Source organism: Calypte anna, chromosome 18, assembly GCF_003957555.1.
Source record: "Calypte anna isolate BGI_N300 chromosome 18, bCalAnn1_v1.p, whole genome shotgun sequence".
NCBI lineage: Eukaryota > Metazoa > Chordata > Aves > Apodiformes > Trochilidae > Calypte > Calypte anna.
This window is the reverse complement of record NC_044263.1, coordinates 11,455,658-11,475,365: the sequence shown is the minus strand read 5'-3', so window position 1 is coordinate 11,475,365 and position 19,708 is coordinate 11,455,658. Positions and strand designations below refer to the sequence as shown.

At 39.3% G+C, this 19,708-nt stretch overlaps 1 protein-coding gene across 1 annotated transcript in view; it reads right to left on the bottom strand.

Annotated features, from left to right (window-relative positions):
• MYH10 (myosin heavy chain 10) overlaps positions 1-19,708 on the bottom strand; it is a 101,830-nt gene that overhangs the window by 34,729 nt on the left and 47,393 nt on the right. The window contains exons 6-13 of the mRNA XM_030461731.1: positions 11,977-12,069; positions 8,151-8,214; positions 6,315-6,413; positions 5,277-5,420; positions 4,898-4,993; positions 1,346-1,464; positions 774-926; positions 210-383 (exon numbers count right to left, since the gene is read on the bottom strand). Of these exons, the coding sequence (XP_030317591.1) occupies positions 210-383; positions 774-926; positions 1,346-1,464; positions 4,898-4,993; positions 5,277-5,420; positions 6,315-6,413; positions 8,151-8,214; positions 11,977-12,069 (942 nt within the window). The remainder of the gene's footprint in view (positions 1-209; positions 384-773; positions 927-1,345; positions 1,465-4,897; positions 4,994-5,276; positions 5,421-6,314; positions 6,414-8,150; positions 8,215-11,976; positions 12,070-19,708) is intronic.

Below are 19,708 nucleotides of genomic sequence, written 5' to 3'. Positions count from 1 at the left end.
TCAGTGTTCTACTCTAACATCAGGACAAAATCCTCTGAGGATAAATCCTTTTGGTATTTCAGACTTGGGATTTCAGCCTTCAAGCGAATCCACTTTTTGTGGCAATGTCACAAGAGAACTCTGTACAGTCCTGCAATCTGTAGACAGCAAAATATAATACCATAAATGGAACCTCTTCTCCTAAGTGCATAATTACTGCATAAACTTACAGGTCTTTCAATTAAGTCAATGCAAGGCTGCAGATCCAGTCCAAAATCAATGAAATTCCACTCTATGCCCTCTCGCTGGTACTCCTCTTGCTCCAAGATAAACATTGTGTGGTTAAACAACTGCTGAAGCTTCTCATTGGTGTAGTTAATGCAGAGTTGCTCAAAGGAGTTCAACTACAGAAACAACATGAGTGAGCAAGAATAATTCAGTGAGAGGATTCATCACATATCTGGAAATATAAAAATTTGACCATACAAGGAAATTCCCCAGAACTCCGCAGCACCCAAAAATATTGTAAAGGAAACTGGAAAATAAATTATTCAAATCTTATGTCCCCTGTTGCTTGTAATTAAATAGTGTACAGGAGGAAAAATCACGCTTGAAAGAACCATTTAGATTAAAGTATGACTTTTGGGCACTGCAATTTAAGGCTGTCAAAGCATTTTCACGTTACAAAGCAAACCCCCCCTGCAGCCTTGGAACATGCATATATTAGATGGCTCTACACTTAGTCCCCAATACACATTAACATGGAAAATCTGATTAGCAATGTTTTGAAGTACCTCGAAGATTTCAAAGCCAGCAATATCCAGAATTCCAATAAAAGAGGCTCCCTGACGTTTGGTCCTGTCCAAAGCTTTATTAATGCGGTGAACAAGCCAGCGGAAGAGACGTTCATAGGTGGCCTTTGCCAAAGCTTCCACTGCAAAGTCTGCCTGAAAATCCAAACAGGAAAACTTATTCACCTTGGAGAAGTCATCAAAAGAACACAGGCACTCATGTTATGACAAATAGATAAATAACAGAAGTTTAATGGAGTTAAGGCCACCAAAGATTGAAAATATGAAGTAGAAACAGTGAGGAGATTCATTAATGCTAAGACAAGTTTGTTTTTAAACAAAAAACAAAAGCTCTCTCTGCATTTGACACATACAGCAATGACATAAAAAGATAAAAACAATAAAGGTCAAGGAAACAGAAAAGTTTCTATTCTACCATGGATTTTTACCATGTAAGAACATTTAGTAAAGACAGTAAGCTTAAACAAAATTGGTGGCAGCACTCACTTTATTCTGATTTTATTTCATAACAACTTAGACAGTATGAGGTCCATCTTTAGAGCTCCAAAACTTACTTGTTCTTTAGTCTGGGCTTTCTGAACGTAGTCTCTGCCCACTTTGATGCGTGGTGTCAGGATGGCCCTGGTGAACTCCATGACGTTCATTCCCAGCAGATGGCAGAGTTTCTGTGCGACTGGAGAGCAAAGGAATACATGGAAGTGTTTAAGTCCTCCACGAAGCAGCCAGCAACATCGGTGAAACAAGCTACTGACAAAGGCTTGACAAGGGATGTCAGCTTCAAAACTGAGAAACTGAGCTGGCATTTAAAGGAGCAGCCAGGGAGTCTCTGTGTCCTGCAAACAGATCAACCTGATCATCCAGCCCATCTTTCCTGAGCTCCCATCTCAGTGGCTGGTGGGAATCTCTCCAGAAATACATCCCCTGAATTTATTAAGGGAGTGCAGAAAACACTGCATTTCATGAAATTGCAGGAAGTCATGAACAGGCTGTAGCCCACATTCATTTTGTTTCTTTAGCAGCATTTTCCATCTCCAGAAGAAAAAGCACAAGCATAAAGACACCACACATCAACTTCATCCTACTAAAGGTTGCGTTAAAAAATGCTTCATTTTAGGCCGATATGCCAGTGTAAGAGTTCTACTACAGACTACATGAAAATATATTCTTTAAACTATTTAAACATGGGTTTGGAACATTCTAGACAGAGCAACAATGCAAGCAGCAGCACACGTTCCTTAGACATCATGAACCCAACTGGTGTCACGTTCATTTTTTGAAATAACACATTACACACACCATCATTACATACTCTTGCTGCATTAATCCCTTCTTCTAAGGAAATTTTCCAGGAGGTTGGGCGTTTATGATTCCATACTTCTAAAAATGAAAGTGACGCTAAAGGTATTTTTAGGCCCGGGTAAGTATTGCCCTTTAGCAGGAAGCCCTCCACACCATCTAAAAACTACTTTAACCCATTATCTTTGTGATCTGACAGCTTGTTGTCTCACTGTCAAAATGGAAATAAACTAAAAAATAAAAACAAAAATTTAAAAGAAGCAATTTTTATAAAACTACTTGGAAAATCAATTCTAATACCTATGCATATAAGAAGCTTCCTCTGCTTTTATTTTATTTTGCTGGTATTTCCAAACACTACAGCTTTCCCTTCATGTTGAGATTTTGTCTGGCCACATATTCATTAGAAGACACACAAGTTAATCAGTGAAATTAGGGACACGTCACAAACTGAGCACTCCTTTCACATAAATAAAGGAGCATTTCTGTGTCTTGAATATAAAATACACTTCAGATAAAACTTAAAGTTGTAAGTGTTAATTAGCAAGTGTTGTCAGGTTTTTTAATAAAAAAACCCCCAAGAACTGGAAAATGTTAAGTATCCATGAGTATCACACCTTGGTACTGTGGCACGATGGACACTAAACAAAGGAAATTACAGTTTTTAAGGAAGGGTCTTTCCCCTCAAATCCATGACTCCAAACAGCACACTCATCTCCTCCTTCATGAACCCGATTTGGCATTTATTGTCCCTGCCATTCTTGTTTGTAATAAACCACAGCTTAGGTAACAATATCAATTGAAGGATTCAAAACCATTTTCAAATCAAAGCTCTGTCACTGGTGGGTAAGGACTGGTTCCCACTACTTCACTTTGAGTAATCTCACACTTCAAAAGAAGCACAATTCACCTTGTTTGTCTGTAACTGAGGAAGGTCCATATAAAAGGTATGATTTAGAAATCCTAACTAACTTGACTTGTGTTTTATTACTGCTGGGTTTCAGATATAAAACACTAACTTATTATAATGCAAAGATACTGAAAAGGTCGTATCACAGTTGAAGAACAAACCCTATGAGGTTGCTTATGAACTCTCACCCTTTCAACAGAAAAGCTTTTTCAAATCTGGTGAGCATGAAATGGTTCCCTAAATACAACTTCTCCCTCCTTTTCATTCATGAAGGCTATATGGCTTTCCACCAGAGAATGCCAGATTAGAAGAGACTCTCAAGGATCATCTGGTCCAACCCTCCCAATGTAGGAAACATGGTTTATATGAGTGACACAGTTCAGAAGAGCCATCTCTTGTACCTAATACTTCTAAAGTATATTTATCTCTATCTACAGCATAGAAATTACTTTCAATATACTTTGAATAGGTTCATATCATCTACCCACCCAAGTTCCATCCCATCCATGAGGACACTAACCTGCCCCGTTTCAGACACATGCCTCTAAATGAGATGAAACACTCCCCAGACACAGATTTATTCAGAGGAGGATGCTAGGGAAACCCATCACAGTGAGATGTGACAATACAGATGACAAGAAGAGAGATCAGTTCACTCAGTGTCTTCAGAAAGATACAATAACATAGACCACATACCCAAAAAAAGTATTAAGTACAAGAGAAATATGCTTTAACTAGAATATGAGCTTTTCAACATCTTTGCTTTATAATTTAGAATTTTGCATCCTTTATTGTTAATATCCAATAGTATCAATATATTTAAATCCAATATTATAATTTGGAATTTATGTCCAAAAACCCAGCAGTAATGCTTCCTGACTAGCTTGACTTTCACTGTAAGAAACATCTGTACCTTTCTACACCACACCTTCTAAGTAACAACGACTTGGTTGCATTGTCCAAGCTGGCACTACAAGAAAATTAACCCCTCACCCAACCTTTTCTTCCTCACTGCAAAACTCTGAGCTGCCAACTACCAACCACACGTTGAGTCAATGGCAGTTGAACTTTGATCCATACCTGCCCACTGAGCACTCTGGGCAGAGGCCACCTCCTGGCAACATGACAAAGATTTGGGACAATACAAGCAACCTGCACACATAGCAAATTTAGGACAATTACAAAATGAGAGAAAATCTGAGTTGTGCAGATGCAGCAGGTCCTCCGAATGATGGTTCTCACTGCTCCTTCCTCATCGTGTCAGTTCTCAAAGCTAACCTACCATGAGAGCATCCATAAAGGCTGGCACTCAATTAAAAACCTGATATTTGCTTCAGGAACTGTCTCGTTCATTGAAGAAATATAACCCTCAAAACCCTGAGCACACTGCAGGTGCTAACTGATAAATTAAATCTTAGTCACACTGCAATGCCACTTCAAAAATCAGATTTTTCTAAATACAGCATTCTTGTGTTCAGCCATCTCAGTGTGGAAGTTGTGCTTGGCTCCAGGGCTCCTATCATTGGCAAGAAAACTGTTGTCAGGACCCAAAGAAAACAAACTGATTTAAGTGTGCACTTTTTCCTAGTGCTTAAATCTTTGCAGATAGCAAAAAAAACAAGACTACAACTGAAATACTTGTTCAAAGTTTAGAAGCAATGCAAGCAGCATAAATTCTGTTGATGGATATTTTGTCTGCATTACAAGAACAGAAGAGGAGAATCTTATTAATTGCCTGTTGGCTAATACCACAACAGTCATGGCCTCTTTTGGCAGAGAAAGCTATCAAGGAAGCTCAGAAGACTGTTCTGTATTTTTAAAGATAATGCACTAGGACAAATGGCAAGAAGAAAACTACAGCACAAGTTAAAGAAAGCCATACCACCATAATTTAACTTACCAGTATTCTCTGGCATAGAAGCCTGATCAGTATTTCTCTCCTTCTTAAAAGAAATGTTCCCAAATTGCAGCACTGAAGACACCACTTTCAGCATTGCTGTGTTAACAAAAGGCATATGCATCAGTTTAACTGAAGAGAGGTCAGCTTAAGAAATTTTTCTTCTGTTACTCGTGTCATTTTCCTTCCAAATTCTAAGCATTAGTTCAGAAAGAAAATAAAGTTTGTACTCTACTTTTTGGGCTTTATTTCAACTCCAGCTCAACTCTAGCCTGACAGTAAAGCAACATAAAATTTAGTGGCATTAAATTAGCAAGGGGGTATGTGCATGTTCAAGAGAAAAAAGTAGATTTTTAAAACCCTAAAAGGTTGAATTACTCACACAGGATCTCATCATGTGAAAATCCCATTATATGCATGGCTTCCATAGTCTCCTGAAAGTTATCCTTGTCTTGTTGCCCAGGAATGGGGATGTAGCCATTAGATAAAAATCTGTAATTGTTAAATCCTTCAAGCAGCAAGTCAGCTGTGTTAGGGAGAAAGATAGGAAACAGAAAAATAAGTATAAGGATTGCTGTTCACACCCACCTGCACACACTAAAAAGTGCAACCCACCCTGAACACTCTCAGTTCCTCACATATGGCTACAAGTCATTGTACCAGCTTCTAAAACCCTAAAAATATGAGTGTGCCTTAGAAACTGAAGCCAGGTTCCCAGAATCTTGATCTGTAGCTAGCTACATCAGCTCTTTAATCATTAAGCCTGTAAACAGAACATTACCTGACTCAGAACTAGCATATTTAAGCTCAAATCCCTGTGTGGAATATCCTGAGAGAAATTTATCTACTGAAGGTTAACAGACACAGGCAGAAATGGAGTTAGGTATTGATGACCAACACATGAAGGATGCTAAACACCAGTTTATCTAAAGCAGGAGAAATACTGCATCAATTCTCTGTACCTTCAGATAATCTAACTTATCACATCCTAACAGAAATTCCCAGCTATCAAGGAAAAAAAGAAAAAAAAACAAACTAAAAAACCCCCATCAACTTGGAAGATAAAATACTGCAGTGGTTGAAGACAGCCTGAGGGTTTCATGGTGTGCTGGTGAAATGGCTGTTTTTCTGCCCACTTTGAAGGTTCAGAATAGATAGTGCTGTCACTGCTGACCAGGTTTATTTATCAGCTCAGCCCAGTGATTCCCAACCCCAGGCTGCCCAAACTGGGATGTGTCAGACAGGAGCCCTTGGCTTGAACAGTTACCTGAGAGCATCTGTGATCCAACATGCACATTCTTTCAAAACAAAGGCTTCCTGTTTCAAGCCCAAATCACTTCACAGGTGACTGTGTTAAGACTGAACTAACAAATGTGGCATGGCAAAGCAGCAGGGTTACAGAATGAGATGTCCAACTTACACTTGAGGTGTTCTCCTGCTCCAGCTAGCAGCTGATAGAAGATGTGAAATGTTCGCTCGTCTTTAGCCTGACGAACAGCACGAGACTTCTCCAACAAGTCTGATTGTAACTTAGTCAAGGATCTTCTATAACTCTTGGATAAAAACATCCAATGCAAACAAAACACGCTATGAACTACTTGAAGACCAAATAGAACTTTTAACAGCAATGACAGGACTATGTGCCACGTGAACTTTCAGTAACTTTAAATACTGTGTTTGAAATTCAGATTGGTAGAAGCCCACATTTAATTTCAGCAAACTTATCCCTTGGATGCTGACTGCATTTCCCTGACAATTGTCTGTAATGGATCAGCTGAAGTCTAAGGGAGAGGGAGAAGTGGCCATTCTTTTTCAATCATGTCTTCTATTAAGATCAAACCTGAACTCAATCCCCAAAACCCAGCAGCTGCTGGACTCCACAGTACTTTATCTGTAGTGCATTTGTCGTATCTTTCAGGAATTTCATTTTTACAAACAATCTGCACTGCCTTAAAACAACTCCCACATGCAATTTGTGCAGCAAAGAGCATCTAATAAGCTCTAGAGTTATTTCAGGTTTTATTTCTTAGTATTCCGTACTATAAAGAAAATGTGGGCCAGGGATTTGAAGTGACAAAGGTTATGAGCAAGGATGAGTTCGTGTGATGAAGAAACAATTCCCTAAGAGTTAATTCCTCCTGTTTTCACAAAATTCCAGGCAAAGCATTTGAACTTTCCTAAAGGCAAAAACTGCCTTTGTTCCTGTGCTGTGAATGAAAATAATTTCTCATTAAGGCTTATTTTGAATAACTATGGATCTTTCCCAGACTTATTGGGAAATGGTATTTTGTGACAGTTCCAAACATTAAGTGCACTTAAAAATAAGGAATTTAACCCACAGCAACAGAAAGTTTGGCTGCAGCACTGTTTAATAAACACATGATACTGTGTATTAAGACTTCCAACTTCATAATTTTATGACCAGCCTATTGCTATTCCTCAAAAAAACCCAAAAAACAAAATCAAAACAAAAAAACAAAACAAACAAACAAAAAAACCCACCAAAAAAAAAACGAACAAACTAACCCAAACCAAACCCAGGCTTAAAACAATGTACAGGCAAATTATTTTTCCATAAAGAAAACAACTTTAGAGAAAAGCTTTCAGTGCAAGTATTTTCAGTGCAAGTCTCTGCCACCCCTTAACTAAAACCAAACCTTAAAGCTAAAATTTAATTAGGCTTCAGTGTTAATTGCTAGAATCTCATGTTATTGAGCTCTGCTGCTATCCATAAGACCTGAGACAACAGAAGGTGTCTCATCATTTCAGGTCTATCACTTTATATAGTGTTTATCACTTTATATATCAGGTTTATCAGGTATATATCAGGTTTATCACTTTATATATCACCTCCTTCCAGCAGAAGAGCTGCTTCTGCAAGGTTGAAGCCAAACCAAGCTTTTAGGCACAATACAGGAGCTCAGCTTCTGATTAGGAAGGTGGAGCCTTCCCTAGAAATATTCACAGACCAAGCACAGGGTAAATGGTTCCCTATTCAACACACCCTGGTTTTAAAGCTAGGCAAGAAATCCAGGACATTTCAGAGTGCTAAATTTTGAAGTACCCAGTTACTTAAGATGAGGAAGCACACTGACTTTGTGATACTTGATCCACTATTTTGGAACAAAGGAAGAGATGGATGCTGCTGAAGGAATGCAGGGTAACCTTGCACTGCATTCCAATGATTTCCAGGGTTAGAAGCAAAACAAGAAAACTTGGATTTTATTTTACAATGATGTGGCATGAAGTAGGATACATGTCTCAATGTTGGCCCCAACAATATAACCAGTCACATCAAAGTTGATCCTAATGAACTTGCCCTGCAAAGAAATGAGATTTTTTTTGGTAATTACTAATCATTTTTATAACAGTACTGTCTACAGAAAACATAAAAAGCATTTCACACAAGTTCCAATGAAATCTTTCTCCTTCAGTGTGTTCAGCCATATTAAAATGTGGTATGTTACACTGCACAGACTTTCCAAACGTTAAAGAACCAGTATTTTAGATGTTTGTAATACCAACTTAAAAAAAACTTCTGAAAGTGAAGCTCAGTTTATTGCACTGACAAGACATGATCTATCAGTTTGAAAGCACAACTGAGATTAAGTTGTTTGTTTTTTTTTAAAGTTATTTTTAAAACTTACTGGTGCCTAAAGGTGATTTATCTGCAGCAATGTGCCATCACCCATTGCCATTTCCAACCCCTGGATGGCTGCTATTTGCACAGCCCCTCCTTTCTAGCAGTTGATAAAGAAAAGACATTTCTTCCATATATGTCTCCTTTTCTCTACAAAGGACCAAATAAAGGCTACATTTCCCAAATATAGAGCAGCTCTTAGATAAAAGGTCACTTTTGGGGTGTATCATACCAATTTTAAGTCCCATCAGTTCCCCAGTCTGATTTGCTATTTGGCTGCCAACATTCTCAACAGGACAACAGGGAGCTTGGGAGCTGGACCATTTCTAACAGCATCACTCCTATATTTCAAGTTTGTGCTCATGAGCCCGTTAGGTATTCCCACAGCTGCAAAGATGGAAAGAAACCATTGGTAATACCAATGGCTCTCCATTTTCATCACATCATTTCCACAGTCTGCTATCCAGGTTTTGGAGATAAGGAAGCCTCACAGCAGTTTGCTGACAACCATCTAAATGCCTCTTTTGATAGTATCTGCACAAGGCCACCTACCAATATCGTTAGCAGAGGCCTTCTGTAAGTGCTCTTGCCACCAGTATCCAAATCCTTACTTATTAAGAGCACTTACCAGTCAGGCTTTAGACACATTAAAGTGAATTCCTGCTTGCCAGATCCATTTAGCTCAGGGACTCTACTATTGATTTTCATATCAAGTGTTCCACTCTACAAGCTTGGAGATTATTTGTATTCTAGCAATAGCTTGTCCTAGTAAGTGTGTATTTGAGGGCAGATTGCCACACTCTGCTTGGACAAGTTGCTGCAATCATTTGAGCTATTGCAGCTTTTCACCAGAGCACCCTACCCTCCTCAGCTTTCCTGATAAAGCTAGTTCATTGTCAGCAAGATTTTTGTGCATGAAAGTGATCAGCCTTCTCCTGCTATCACCCAAGTGAAACCCAAGAAAGGTGCATCCCACCTACTAGCTTTAGGTTAAGTCTCAGAATAAAGCAACTATTCCTTGACTGTGTCTGTATATCTACAACTCCAAGTGATTCTCCCAGGTTTCAAGAAAACTGGTGGAATACTTTAAATTGCCTTCAGTGGTTACTCCCTGCTGTTTAATCTGTGCTTTGGTTAGAAAGCCAGTGACACTAAAAGGATTGTGCCAAGGAACAGCACCTGCACCTGAACTCAAATTTCTGACTACAAAGAAATAGAACACTCTAAGCTCAGCCTGTAACTGAAGCATTTACACTTTTTGCTCAGTAACAATTCCAGAAAGCTGTATTTATAATTGTCTCAGAGTGAGCTGACATTTTACTGAAATTCAGCCAGCGGGCTAGACATAACACATACCTTCACTAGCATGTCAAGAATTACAGCTTCTTACTCAGAACAGGTACCACAGAGCCCCCTTAGAATGATGGGGCTTGAATTTGCCATGTTTCATGTGAAAGCAAAGCAAACACAAAGCATTACATAAGGTCTAGTCAGAGGCTTTTGCTGATTTAATTTAGAACCACTTTCCTCTGTTTAACCCTTAAAAGTCATCTAATTTCTGCTGTCAAGTTACCAGCTCCATCAACAAAATTAATTGAGAGGAAATACAGTCATTAAACAAGCTGACACGTTAGAAGAGGGGCCCCCAGGCTCCCTGCTTCAAAGTTCAGCCATCACTTCAGTCTTTATTGGAGAGGTCACTTACTCAGTTAATCTTAAAAGCAAAATACTAATACATCCTTTTAGCCAGGATTGCCAAATGGTGCCACAAAATCTTTAATTTCTCAGTTAAGGTTGCAGTGGTGGCCACCTGAATTCTGCTTACACCGTCATTAGAGTACTAAGCACATGGCTCATAAAAACCATATCAGGAGGAGGAATTTAACTCTGCAATATGAACCCTGCAAGGCCACTCTCCTGTGTCCACTGCAAACTAGAGACCTTATTTCCTGAAATACAAGAGAACACTGCTTTTGGTTGAAGAAAAAAGGAAAAAAAAATGCTGTGATGCTAGCCTTATTTCAGTCCTCTCTGGTATTATCAGCAAGCAGGGAGCAGGCTGGCATCCTGATGTTTCATGGTGAAGAATGTCAAGCCTGTATGGGCTGAACAACAGTACTTTTCACTTTGTGGGAGGATATATATTTAAGTCAGGTTTTAAAGAGGTTCTTACTAAAGATTATTTTTTCTGCACGAGATGACACCATCTGGAGTGCATTATACTTGCTCCTTTATAAAAATAGAGCTGGAGCCATCTGAGTGATTATGTTCATGATGGCAATGCAGACTTTATATAATACAAACCAGATGCTAACATCTTTTAGGAAAAAAGTATGGTCATTAAATTAGTACCATCTTTGATGGATTCAAGACGTGTAGCAAAGCAGAATTACTGTGCAGTGAAACCTGTTGATAGGATAAATCCTATGCCCAACATATATGAACTATCAAGGAATATTAAATAATGTGGCTATAAAATCAAAGTTGAATTTCTACAGTACTCCCCCCTCCCTTTGTGACTGAAAAGGCAAAGGGATTTAGTCATACAGTTTTCCAGAATCCTTATCACTGGAGTAGAGTTCATACATTACAAATCCAAGCAACTGCTGAAACATCAACGTGGCCAAGAAATCTTTCATTTGTACTGTACATGTTAGTTTTGTTCTCACAAGAAAAAAAGATTTCATACCTCCTACAGTTTTAAAGTCATACTAAAAACATCTTTCCCCTGAAACAGGAGATGGCTTTTATTTTCCTTCAAAGGGAAGAAGTTTTAAGAAGTGGTAGAGTTCTATTCACCCCAAGTTCCACTCCTATTTTTAAAAACAATGGAACACACCAAAAGTGGTTATCTGCCACCAAAACAGTATGCGAACAGAAGGCATTGACTCAACAACATCAAGCACCTACAAGAGTGCCCAACACCCTGAATTTGTCATACTGTCTTTACTTTCCTTCAGTAATTCCATCAGATAGAAGCACGGAGAAATTGAGAGGCTTTTTATGTGCATGTTTTGGGTTGTTTTTTTTTAATTTAGGATGTTTTCTTAAAACCAACCAACTGATAAAGTCATAGCTATTGACAAGAAGGCAACATGTTTAGCCAAATTCCATGTTAATGCCACACTTACTTATACTTTACAGTAGTTCAGCACACAGGACACAGTTTATGCCCTAAGGCATAGTTTTTATTTGTAAAATTGTGAACACTACTGTCACTTCAATGGTTGAACTTAGAAACTGGATAAAAGTAAAGCAAGTTTTGGCAAGAATCAGTGAGGGTGAATCTTCAGAGACCCCAACACAACAAAGAAGGCATAGTGAGAGAACCTGAATTCGAGGAAGCTTCAGATAATTAATAGAGAAATTTCTGAAAGGTAATTTCTCCATAAACAGTATTCCAGGTTCACAGGCTCTAAAAAGAGAAGGAGCAGTAACTCACAAAGCGGGAGGAGTTGTCATTTTTCACTGTCTTTGCATTGCCAAAGGATTCCAGAATGGGATTCGCCTGAAGAAGCTGACGCTCCAGTTCCCCCTAAAAACCACACAAAGAGAAAAACAGAGAGACATGAGCAAAGTGCGCAGCTCATCAGGGGTTCCTATATTCTGCTTCTTCCTGGCAGTCATTTTTCTCAGGTTGTAGAGATGATGCCACATTCTAAAGGGAATTATCCTATTTTCCCTCATTTCTAAATCTGCTGATAGTCTCCTCCACTCAGTGAAGAATGGTTTGGGAGGGGTATGTTGTTTGTTTTTAAAAAAAAAAAAAAAAAATTAAAAAACCACACACACACAGAGACCAAGTAGGACATAATGGATGTTGAAAATCATTGAACATGGAAAAGAAAACTGACAATTAGGGCTAACAAAATTAGGCACAGACTTTGAATGTTTGAGAGGAAAAACTAATTTAACTGATTTAGATTTTAATGCAAGATCATTCCAAAACCTCCTGCTTAGTGATTTGACAGTATAGCTATTTGGATTTCCTGTTTTCAAGCTTACTTTCAAATCTCAGACAGACAGACATTTATATCATTGCCATGTCCGACCATGAATGCACCTGAGAAACATGTCAGAATGTCATAGTGGGAACTGAGCAACACCAGAGACAAAGATTTTCAAATTGCCAATATTGCTCAGTATGTTTTATGCCTTGTTTTAAAACATTTCTTCAAGTTCAAGCCAATTAAGATAAGTACTTTGATTTCTACAGCAAGGAAACTGCACAACAGCTATTACAATTGCTGTCCTTGTGGAGGTCTGTGCTGCTTCCATGAGCCCAGAACACATATGTATATAGGAAAATATGGTATCATCTTCCTACTCTGAAGGATGGTTTAAAAAAATTTTAAAAATTCAAAAAATAAAAATAAAAAAGAAGAAGAAAAATAAAGTGAAGCTGTCCGGAATGTAGTCTGAAAAAATGACGTTCATAAACCTGCTTTTTCCAGTTATTTATAGCACAGATGAATAAAGGCCCCAGACTGAGATTTAAAGTCTCTTAAGGCTTCCACAGGAGGTCAACGCTTACATAAGAATTTTTAAATTTCACTAGTTAGCACCTAAAAGAGGCTTTTATTTGTACATTGATATATATTTCTAGTCCTCCTGGAAACTAATGGCGGCTCATTCTTTAATGTAACCCCAAGTTATCTGCTTAGAAATCATTTACTTCCAAATATATTCCCTTTGAGACTACATATTCTCTGAATTCTGAACTAACTAAAGAAGAACAACAAAAAAAACGTGTGTCTTAGCCAAGAACACACTAAACACTGCTCTGGCCACAGTGCCTACACATCGTGTGTTAAGGTCTGCCAACATTACAGTTCTCAGGAGCACTTCTAAACCAATAAAAAAAATTTCCACAATTGGAATAAAACTAGCTCTCTGTTATAACCACAATATGCATGTCTGATGTATATTCTAAAACTTTCCAATGTAAACACATCGGATGGTGGGAAAGCATTTGCTCACACCATTCCTCCCATCCTCTTCTCCCAACAACGCTGTCAACTCCTGCTAAGATACCAATGATAAAAAGAAGAGGCTTGCTTACCATGCTGCACACAGCTTGAAATAAACCACATTTTACCTATATTAAATGTAGCAAAAGTTTGTGACAGCTTACATTTCAAATCCTAGCTATTCTGGAAAAGAAAGGACACTGACTTCAACGTTTGCCTCCTCCACAAAACACCTCTGGGATCATCTCGCTGCCGGCACATGGTGCCCATGCTTTACAAGTGTTCCCACAGCCTGGATTTGGTTCTGTGCAGAGGAGCTTCTGCAAGGCATGGGGAAATAATGTCACTTGAGATTTTCAAGAAGTTCACAGCAGCTCAACTTTATCATCACCTCAGAGGATCTGAAGAAAACGTGCAGCAGGGCCCTCGGGTGTGGGTGAAAAACACAAGGAGCAGAGCGGGTGCAGTCCCTGCGGTTTGCACCCTCAACCAGATTCATCGTAGCCACCACTGGGAACCAGCAGAATTCTCATACTGTGTTATAAACAGCTTCTGGTTTAGTAGCTCTCATTTTGAGATGGACTGCTTTGCAGTCAAACCCAAAAACCCATTCTCTTTTTCAGAAGTGTTTTGGCAAGAGCGCAAATTCAGTCTACGAGGCCCAGCTCCCACATAAGCCTCTGAAGAGGGTTTGGAAAAAGCAGTATGGAAGTGGGGTGGAGAAAGTGAGGGTCATGCAGAATTTCATGCAGGGCACAATACTGAAATAAAGACAGGTTATTGTCTCAGTTTCAGAATAACCAGCATCCCAGTAGTTCGGTTTGTTGTGAAGCCCGGGTGAGGCAGGGCAAACTACACACTACTCACAAACAACAGGGATCCACTCTGTAGTACAGAATGACATTGAAGCAGAAATGTTAAAAATCAAGGTTTATGCAACATCAACACCTCTGGCTTAGCATGTTTCCATTGATACATTTGACATATTTGCCAACAAGCAGTTTATTGACATGCTAACTCTAAGCAAAAGGAGAGCTCAGCTAAACACTGCTCCATCTATTTTTGGAACAGAGAAATATTTTCGTAAAAACCTTTAGAATGAACTGAGGTTTGCAAGGAGGGAGCATTAGATTAAATACCAAGAATGTCTGTAACTTCTGAAAATGAGACCTTGGGCTCAGAGGCACGATGGGTCACAGTCACCACACACCACCAAAAGGCAACACAGATGTCCATGTAGATTTATTTTTGCTTCCAATACACCAGACCTAACTTGAAGTTGTTTGATTATTTTCCTTCCCACTGCAGTTTAATTTGCACTTCCAGTCAGCTTTCAGAATAATGTGAGAGGAAGAATACAACCACCTAAACTAACCCATGGTAACTTCTTCAGCTACTAAGCCTTGGTTACACCATATGGAGCTTGTGCAAAGCTTTTTATTTCAAAGCTTGTGCCCAGGACAAAAATGTATCACTTAAAATCTCAGATTAGAGAGTGGAGCATTTATCTTGCATAACACATGGCAGCAACTTTTTCTCTCTTTCCACAGTCTTACCCTCAACTTCCACCTAACCCTCCTCTTTATGTTTCTTGACAAAGACACTCGATAGCACCAAGGGTCCTGCAATTCCTACTCTGGTACAGGATGGTGGCACAGAACAGACCAACTCCTGCTGCCCAAGGGAAGAGAGGGATGAAGGCAGCAGGGAACAGGCAGCACTATCTGCATGGCAGCTCCTGCCACCCTGAGGAGTAAGAGGAGCTGAATCTACAGCAGTAATTCAGGCAGAAACAACCAAACAGATATGTCACCCAAACCACTTATCCTAGAGAGTCAGGGGAAACACTTGAATTCAGAAGACAATTGGTTACATCAAGCCTTCTACACCTGAAATAAAAGTCTTCGTCAAGTTACCTTAGAAGTTACAAAAGTATTCAGCCAAAACAGTATGTTAATCAAAAGAACTTGGTAGCTTCCATTGATCTTTTATTTAGTACTTTAACATTAAAAATAAGTGTTCTTTATTCTCTCAGCAGCATGTTAACTAAACATACAACATATACTAGAGGAGGTCAGCTAGAGAGAGGGTGAACCCTTTTGCTTCAAGACAGGGTAACACCACCTTAAAGTGGTCAGAAATGCTTTGTAAAGCTGACAAACCTGTAAGCTGGTCATTAGTCCACTCTCTCAAAGCCACAACTATTTTAAAAGTTTCCTATTAGCTGTATATCTGTACATGACATCCCACATTATAAATACAAATTGACAGGAAATAGAATATATATCACTTTGCCTACATAACTTTGAAAGCAAAAGAAAAACACTTGCCTGATGTTTCACGGGTTTAGGTGATTCGGGCTGTTCATTGCAAACAAACAAATGCATATGTTAGCAAGCAGGCATTCCAGCTGCAAGTTACATCCCAAATTATTAATGTCAGTAGGTTTAGTTTAACTATGTACTCACTTCATAGAAACTCTTTTAAATTACTTTTCAAAGAGACCTTATTCACTTGTCATTGCATGCACAAAACACTAAAACCTGTGTTTATGAAAAGGACTAAATCCAAATAAAACAAAAGATGGCAGATGGACCTTGAGCAGCAAGAAAAGGGCAACAGTTTAATTCAGTGTGCACTGCTTTCTACAGTTTTGCCAAACACAAAATAAATCCACACCACCAAGTAACTTTCTCTGCAGTCTTAGTCACTGCAAGGTGGTTTTGTATGGCTAAGGTGATCAGTATTCTTCAAAAATCAGAGAGGTTATGAAAGAAACAAGGGGAAAGCAATACTTAAGGAGTTTGAGATTTTGTTTCTGCACTGTACTTCAAGTAGTTAAGAAATGCAAACCTACAATGGAGGCACAAAAGCTTCGTTTCCTTCTTTCAACAATGACCATCCACATGCGAAGCAACAAAATCTTAATAAACTAGAAGACCTTCAAATGTTGCCAGGAAGAAGGGTAAATGGAACATTAATATAATAAAGTAAAATAAAAACCCCCTCAAAATTCAACTTTTTGTAGTTTCTGCAGAAATGCAGAAATTTTCATTTCCATTAGATATTGCCTTGGCTCAGTCTGCAAGTTTAATAAGCTTGAGCTTCACATCAAAGAGCCTAGAGGGAAAATTCTGTGGTGAAACACACACGCACACCAAGCAGTTTCAATACCAAGCCATATTCATGTTTACTCCATTTGTGTCCATTATTTTCAACAGCTAGCACTGGCTTAGTGCAGAATAAATTTTGACAGGGGTCTGAAGGACTCAGGAAAATGATGTGAATTTTGCAAAGCTGCATTGTACCTGCTCAGGAAATAACTTTGGCATCTAGAAGGTGGTTTGATGTTTCAGTATGAAACTACCTCTCCTTCTGTAATCACTGGAGAAGGATAAGCACAACCAGGAGCCTAGGAGGCATTTTAGTTGCTTATCTTTAGACAAGATAAATTGCTCTCTCGGGTGTCCATTTATGTCCTCACTTAGCAACAGAAAGGAGCATAATCAGACATATTTAACATCAGTGTTTAAATGAGGGCATTTAAAGCTCATCTGGGAAATCTGCACTAAGGGGAGCTTCAGTCTGAGTGAGAGTGCTCAAGATCCTGTCCTTCAAAACCAATTACATTTCTTTTGAAATTAATAAAACAGATTAAACAATTTAGTATTTCAGCTGCAAAGACAAATGCAGTCCCTGAAAGCAATCATTAACCTGAAAGTACCAGTAATTGTGTTACGGTTGGACTCAATGATCTTAAAGGTCTTTTCCAACTGAAATGATTCTGTGATTCTCTTAAAACAGCACCAGCACCAAAGCCAGATTTTAGTGAAAAAAGAGTGAGTTTAGAGTGGGAAAACTTTAGGTAGAGGGGAAGTGAGCCAAAGTCTGCTTCTGGTCCCCTGAACCACAGACACATACTACCAGGATGGCTGGAAGCGGACCCAGCAGTGGTGGATGGATGCAGTAATTTATAGATCATAAATACTTAACATACTACAGTGACTGAGAATTTCAGCTAATTCCATGTGGTTGAACATGAGCAGGGTCTAGGTATGTCCACACTGCAAGTTCAGGGCAGTCTCTGAGCACTGTGACAACCAGCACTTTTCCTTCCTTTTGGAAAGCCATGTATGCAATTTTTATTTTTTATTTATTTTTGTTTTGCACTGACTTCCCTCCCCATCCAAACCCACAAAATTTGTAAACTAAAGCAGAATCAGTCAGAATTAAGACTCAGTTCTTAACTGTATTAAAGTAGCTCTACCCACATACATTAACAGTACATATGGGAGTGATAAGCTGCAAAGCTAAGTGGTTTAGAAGTCTCCTTTTCCTCCCTACCCTTCCTAATCTGTTCAAAAGCCCCTCCACACACACCAGCCTCCTCCTCCCCACACTCACCAGTTCTCTGCCCTTTTTCTCTTCCTGTGCTTTTATTCTAAATATCCTTTTCCCCATACCTTATGAGCCAACAGAAAACTAATTGAGAGCTCAAGTGAGAGAGGCTCCTTTGCCTGGCCCAGGTGCAAATAAGATCTCCAGATTTACTGGGAAAATTTTAACACTCCCAGCAAAAATTCTTCAGAGCTCAGGTGCCAGCTAAAGCTTCCAATTATTTTTAACAGGTACCTTCTACCCCCTCTCCCTTGGGCCTGACCAACTAGGTCTGTATACCTGTCAGTTCTAAGGCTCAGCCAAGACCACAGACATGGCTCTGGGCTCCCTGTCATCCCACCCTCAGTCTTTAGAGGAGCCTATGTCCACAGCTCACTGCCAAGAACTCCTCCATCCCTTCTAGCCCTCAGCTCTGCAAACCTCTTCTCTAGTCCTAACATAAGGGACTTCCTTAGTCTCACCTGGCTCTGCCAAGTTCTACAATAACTAAAGCTTCTCTTCCTACATTTTAACCACACTTTCCAGCACACTGCCCAAGCCAGTATCTTCAACATTCCTTGGGATTAAACAGCAAATGAGACAATATGGCTGTAGATTCAAACACATAAAAATGAGGAAATTCTTGTATTAAGGTTGTTCAGCACTGAAATTCCACCCTCTGTGCTTGCAATTGCTTCCATTTCCCCCAGGGCTGCTGTCTGAAGATGACATGCCAAGGGCTGTGCAGGACTCCTCTGTAGCTGTTAGGAAAGAAGGCTGTTGGGAAAGAAGACCCCTGGACCAGCTGCTGAATGCCAAATATGATGAAGATGGCCAAGGGATAGATAGAGCTCCTCCAGGATGCTCCTTGCCTGATGCTGCTGGAGAACGGACCTGGTGAACATCCAGGGCATGGCATGAAGTACCCTGGCCATGGCCTGAGGTGTCAGACTGGGGCTACATGTGTTTCTAACACTATTAAAGCACTGTCAGGAAAAGAAAAAGATAACCCCAGCCTTCTGAGCAGTGTTGGGCAGATGAGCATTTGTCAGGGTACAAATTGCTTTATAAAAGAAAAAAAAAATGGATGTAGTATTCAGAAGAGCCTCAGTAATGTGTATGTCACTGATAACTATTTGTAACAGGATGGATAAAAACTCCATGGCTAGCAGTCTATTTAATGGGCCTATTTATCATCTGTGTGCACAGGACAATGCCAAGGTTGTACAGATGGGTACTGTGGACCCATCTGTGGACCATCAGCTCTCTGGAGTTTTCTAATGAATATGTAAAGAGGAACAAGTTAGGGCTGCATACAGAAACCCAACAGTGACACTTCCTAACTTCTGAGTGGTGGGTGTGTAAGTTAGAAATTCTTGACTTGCAATATATAAATAAAAAATGAATTGCTACAGCACAAGGGAGACTAGCCTGTGTTTTCAAAACTGGGTTCCATAGCATTCTGAATTTTCCATAAACATATGCTTAATTCAGTACTTACTATGGCACTGCATTGAGTGAAGTGCACCAGAGTATCACACTTGTATTCAGGATACTACCCTATTCTTTTTACAGTGTCTGAACTATGTTTTAAAAAGAGTAAAAATGGTTCTGTCATCTTCACCAGTGGTTCATGAAGCAGCTGATTACAGTAACCACCCTCACAATTCTCTTGAGATGAACACTGCCATCCCATCTGATTACACTCATAGACAGAAAATTAAATTGCATTTCAACCAGAGGTGGAAATGGAATTAGCTGACACTGCATTAAAAAGGGCAACTAATCCTTCACTGACACTTTCAACCCCAGCTGTCCCCTTTTTTC